General features: G+C 49.4%; 1 protein-coding gene across 2 annotated transcripts in view; it reads right to left on the minus strand.

Moving 5' to 3' along the window:
* PELI2 (pellino E3 ubiquitin protein ligase family member 2) overlaps nucleotides 1-4,482 on the minus strand; it is a 153,958-nt gene extending 149,476 nt beyond the window's left edge. Inside the window, exon 1 of one of the 2 annotated variants that reach the window (XM_087820266.1) lies at nucleotides 4,210-4,482. In XM_087820266.1, the coding sequence (XP_087676392.1) occupies nucleotides 4,210-4,286 (77 nt within the window). In that variant the 5' untranslated portion in view covers nucleotides 4,287-4,482. The remainder of the gene's footprint in view (nucleotides 1-4,209) is intronic. The other variant, XM_087820263.1, reaches the window with a different exon arrangement.
* Between the last annotated feature and the right edge of the window lie 1,518 nt (nucleotides 4,483-6,000).

Here is a 6,000-nt window from a genome sequence, read left to right on the forward strand (position 1 = left end):
CACCTGCTGAGCCCTTCTAAGAAAAATGTTTTTAAGTGCATAAAGTAAAATACAAATGATTACAAGTGAAGTCAATTATACTTAATTATCAAGATAGTTTTAAACTGTGATAACATAGTATGCGTACTATTAATAACAAATCTAGCAGCAAGTCTATTTGTTGCCTATTCTCATAATTGAGTGAAATGCTAAATTTCCGTTTGAGTTATAGTGAAAACAGAGATGCAATGTTTCCCTGGTCTAAATTCAAGGACTCCCTGGATTTCATCTGTGGACCCTAGGTTAAAAACCCTTGGTTGAAAGAGCCAATAAAAATACATTTGTGAAACATCAAATGAAAAGTAAATCCCAGCAAAAATACAATATCCATTCAAGTGTGAGGTTAGGGGAACTAAGAGAATAAGCAGTATTTTCCCGAAACTCACAATGGGCCATTTGTCAGCAAGAGCATTGCATGCTTCAAATTGAATCCAGAAAGGGATTGGGCTCCCCTCATGCAAGTTACAAGAAAACAAAAGCTTTGAGGAACTGACAGCACTGAAGTGGGGAAGCAGTGACCTGGAGGTGGAGTGATCCAGCTCAGCTATGAACTTGAAAGTCCTTCCTTCCTGTAGCCTCAGTTTCTCCATCAGCAAAATAAAAGGGCTGAACATGTACCACGACTTCTTAGCCTCCTTCCAGTTCTAAAATTCTATCAGATTATCTCTTCCTTATGCTTGCCATTTCAGCCTACTTAGCTTAATTTCAAAACATCAATACCTTTCTTAAACTTGGAACAGAAAGTTTTACCAAATTTAAATGCCCTCATGTACAACCTAACACCAATGAGCCAAATATATGTATACCACAACTTTAAAAAAAAAAACAAAAAAACTGTTTTGCACATACCTGCTTCATAAAAAGCAATCACAGTATTGGTCATTTCTGCTATTTAAACAAAATTTCCATTCAAATTCTAGCACCATCAGCTCAAGAATATACAAAATCAACACAAACTGGGTTACCTAGAATATGTTAATTATACATTTTCCACTTTTGGAAAACGAACAAGTATTACAGGTACAGGCCAAGAAGGCTGTTGATGACTACCAAATCCAATCATATTTCATTAATGCTAAAGAAATAGAGACAGAATGAGATACTAAGCCAAAATGACAAAGCTAGTCTCTGCAAGAAAGCAGGAATGAAACTCAGGTCTCCTGACTGTACCCTTCATGTTCTTCCCACTACACTGAACTGCCTCTCAATTTCTGACACAATTCCCCAACTTTCAGTGTAGCCAGGTTTAAAATAAATAGCAAAAAGGACATGACAGACCGAACATTTTCTGTACCTCCAGATACGTCATGGGCCCTACAAAGAGTTGTGGCTATGATACATTCACTGGTCGGAGTCATGAAATAATTAAATTCCACTTACCAAGAAAGTGATGACCCTACTAAAATCCTAACTACCTGGAAACTCCCTTAATATTGCATAACACATGAAAATATGCAGAACTATTTCTATATGGACATAGACATATACACATACAGTTCCTCACAAATACATATATACTGTATATACAGGCGTACAGTTCCTCAGTCTGCACTCCAGGATTTCTCAGTGACATTTCATTATGAAATTTAGAAGAGAAATAAAAAGGAAAGTCACACAACAATTTCAAAAAAAGAAAGCAAAAAAAAAAAAAAAAGCATTGTATTTTATAAGCAAAAGCTTCTATCAATATTGAGCATTTTTAGAGCTCAAGGTTAATTTTATCAATAAGGAAATCTACTAGAAATTCTCAATATTTATGTCCTAGATGATCAGACATGCAAAGCTGATATTAATTTTTATTTGACTGTTGTTGTTTCAAGAGGGAGGGCACTGTCTCAAGGTCTAAGGATCTTTTTAAAGTCTACCTACCTTCTCACTACTCCCCCAGCATTCTTCAATGTGCTCAATATTGCTGGAGAGTCAAAACCTACTCTCAAAAAAGAAAAGAAAAAGACCACAATTCTTCTAAGTATTCAAAAACCAAATGAGCATCTTCTTAGCAGTCTGGTCTCAACTTACATTTCACTTCCTCAGAAGAGACCTGCCCTGACCTCCTAAGCTAAAGAACTCAATACCTGCCTAGTGCAGACATTTCCTAAGCTAACCCACTTCTGTTGAGCACTTGGCAACACCTGAAATTGCCATTTATTATTCATTTGTTTACATGTTTCTTGTTTATGCCTGCCACACCACTGTAATGAAAGCTCCTCCTTCACTGCTGATCCTCAAGGCCGACACAGTACTGGCACATACAGAAGATGCACACATAAAAGCTGAGTGTCTGGTAGGTGCCAGCTATGTCATACTCAGGGTCTCCTGGAAAATCACGAGTAAAGGACAGAGCACGTGCAACTGGCCATGCATTTACATAGCCTACTTTAGAGTAAGCCTATGACACCAGCACAATCCAGGGTATAAATCCTTGTCAGGGCTTTGAAATGCCCTGCACTTCCAGCTATGAACACAAAAGCTCTCCAGGCCCACTCACACATTGCTTTTCTGAAACATCTCAACAATGATTTCCTCAAAAGGAAATAATGGAATAAAGTTCTGGCCTAAGTTAATCTTTCCTGTCAGGTTCACAATGTTAAACATACTTCGAAGCCAGCCGCAGAAACAAAACCAAACTCCACAAAATTAGGTTGGACTGAGGTTACATAAGACAAGCTAAACTCTGGCTCTCTTCCTGTCATCCCTCCCTCCTTCCAGTGAACCCTAACATCTGTCTTTTAAGTGCAATTGGATGCAGGTGAGAAAAACGCTCGTTTGTGCACAGCTTCAAAATAGGCAAGGAGTTTTCCAATAATACTGCACTTAATACTAGAGCAACAAAGTGAGGACTAGACAACTTTGGGCTGTACTGTCTGGAAGCTTCTCTTAAAAATTCTTCTCTCTAAAGTTATTTTTAAGTCGGCACTTACTTCAAGGTGTTCGTTATCAAACACTTTTTCCAGAGTTCTGAGTTTTTCCATACCCATGATTTCTCACATGCGCGCTAAACCTCCTTATCAGCACCCACGAAGTTCTGAATACAGGTCTTTCAACAGAGGACAAAAGCGCGGGTTCCCGGGAGTGACACAGCCAAAGGAAAAAATAATCCTTTCTCCTCCAGTCCTAAACCCAAGTTGCTCCTGCTCCCGAGTTTCCCGCACTTCCCCCTCTCCGCTCCGCTCCCCCGTCCCTGCCCGCGGCATCCCGCTCTAATCCCGCGAAGCCTCGCTCCCGGCTTATTAAGGGTAAACAATAGAAATGTCACAAGGAAACTCAGGAAGTAGATGAAGTCTCTAATTGCTGCCGTTTAACGATTGTAGATAATTACTATCTTCAAAATGTGGTTTTCACCAGCGGAGAAGGAGCCGAGGCGGCCGAGGCTGGCGAGCCCCCCGCCGCCGGGACGACGTCAGCGAGGCCGCGGCCGGGGCGGAGGGACGGAGGGGATGCGGCCCGGAGCCGCCCAGTCCCGGCGCCCCCCCCCCCACCCCCCGGCGCTCCCGGCGCGGCGAACCCAGGCCCGCCCGCCCGCCCAGGTCACAGACAGTTCACTGCCCGCGGGCTGCGGCTCCCGCCGCGGTCACCATAACAATATGCAAAGCGCTGCCCGCGGACGCCCGCCGCGCGGGTCCCTCAGCCCCGGCAGAGGCCGCGCGGGCAGCGCCGCGCTCGGAGTTCCGGGGCCCCGGGCCCACAGGGAGCCGGGACAGAGGACCCCCCGGGGCCGGGCCTCGAGGGCCTCTCAGTTCCGCCAATCGGGGGTCTCCTGCGACACGGCGAAGTGCCTGCGACGGCGGCGCCTCAGCCCCGGCCCCTACCGACCCCCTGGAGCCCGGCGCGCTCGGGGAAGTCGAGCCCCTGTCCCCGCGGCATTACCACAGACTCCGTCCCCGAGCACAGCGCCCCAGTGCCAGCCGCCGCCTCCCGGGGGCCGGCCCCGCTCCTCCACTTCCTCCGCCGTCGTCCTCAGAGCGGACAGCGCATCCCGGTTCCCTCCTCAGCGGCCGCCGTCCCAGCCCCCCGAGCCGCTCCCGCCGTTCCCAGCGCCCCGGTGGTCCCCAGAGAGCGCCCGAGCCACCGCGCTGGCCCCGCTCGGGGATGCGGGCGCGCGGCGGCCACCCAGCCCCGAGCGCTCGCCGCCCGCTCCCAAGCTCCCCCGGTCGGGATGCCCGGACTCACCCCAATACCACCAGCTCCCCGTATTTCACTGGCTCCTTGTTGGGGGCGCAGTTCTCCTCCTGGCCCGGGGAAAACATGGAGCCCCGCTCGGCCGCCGCCGCCGCCGCCGCCTCCGCCGCGATCCCCGCCGAGTCCGCGCCGCCGCTACAATCCCATCCCGAGAAGGGGGTGAGCGCGCCGGGGAAGGGCACGGCGGCGAAGGGGGCGCGGGGCGGCCAGTCCCGAGGCTGCTCCGTCGTGGCTGCGCGGCTGCCCCGCCGGGCTCTCCGGAGCTCCGCGAGTCGCGGCCGCCCCGAGCCAGACTAGGCAACAAATGGGACCCGGCAGCAGGGGGACCTGCCCGCGCTGAGCGCCGCCGCCGCCGCCGGAGCCCCGCGGGAGGGAGGAACGGAACAAGCGGGCGAGGGAGGGGCGGGGGCAGCGGGCGGGGGAGGGGCGGGGGCAGGACCGCGGAGCCGCCCCGCCGCGCGCGGGCAGGTGGGAGCCGCCCCGCCCCCGCCGAGAGCCGGCATCCCCGGCCCGCGCGGCCCTCCCTCGCCCGGCGCGTGGGGCTTCCCGCGCCCACTCCCCGCCTTCCCCCGCCGGGCCCCGCGGTGGATCGGCCCCCGTGTTATGTAAACATAGAGTAAAAGGGAAAGGAAGTTCTTAAAGGAGCAGCTCTATTTTTCCCCCTCGCTTCCTTTCCTAAACTTAGGGCGCGGGGTCCCCGGCCCTCGCTCCGACTTCTCGGGTCGCTGAAGGCCAAGCAGGGTCCGCAAAGCCAGCGGTCCCGGGTCCTAGGTACCCGGTTTCCCGGGTTTAGACGTAATAAAGAACTTCCTGTCGGGACACAGGCGCGTTTCCCCGGTGTCACGGTGTGACGGCACACACCTGGGGGGTCGCGCCCACGCACCTGCGGGCCGCCTCTCCCCAAACCAAGTCCTTCCGAACCTGCAGGCGGCGAGGAATTGAGGGGACTTTGCCGGGTGGGGGGGATTAGAGGGCGTGTGAAGGCACTTGGAGCACCGCCGCTCTACAGGATGTAGCTAACCCATTCGTCGTCAGCAGGTTTCCACATGGTTTAAGAAAAAAGTTTTTTATTTTTAATCCATACTCTCTCTACTTTTCCCGTACTTTTTCTCAGTTCCTTAAGGAATTTAAGAGGAAATCGCCTGGGTGAACTTTTTCGTGAATGTAAATGTTCCTTTATTACCATAATTTCGTCAATGCACTGTATTTGCTTTTTATACTTTTCTAAATAGTTACTACTATGGCTTTAAAATATTTTAGAGTATAATAGATTTACTGACTGCTGTTTTCATCATGCAGGATTTTATTGTTACCATTTATTAAGCATTCACAACATGCTAGAAAGTCCACATATTATTGCCAGTGACTGTCTCTCAAGACTATTAAATATTTAAAGAAATAAATACTGCAAAAGCTACCCTATGCATAAACAGTGACTGGCTGGCTATGACCCTAAGAAAGGGCTGGGAAGAAAGCAATTGCATCTATAGCCTTCCATCCCACGTTCGACACCCTTTTTCTAACATTCTCTGACAGGTTATTACTGTAGTGACATAATGCTTCAGGAAATTTTACTTCACTTAGTAACTACTTTTTTTAAAATTGAGGCTTTAGAAATAAATTTTCCAAAGTAACTTAAGCCACACCAATGATAAGCCCAAAACAATACAAAACATAATGTTAAACAATTAACTTATTTCAGCTAAGTATAGAAATTCTGTCCTTCAACTGAATACAGGTATTCTGCAAATTTTACCTATTCCCTGTATTTTTTATACATAT

The sequence above is a fragment of the Miniopterus natalensis genome, chromosome 1, assembly GCF_054644295.1.
Source record: "Miniopterus natalensis isolate mMinNat1 chromosome 1, mMinNat1.hap1, whole genome shotgun sequence".
In the NCBI taxonomy this organism is placed as follows: Eukaryota; Metazoa; Chordata; class Mammalia; order Chiroptera; family Miniopteridae; genus Miniopterus; species Miniopterus natalensis.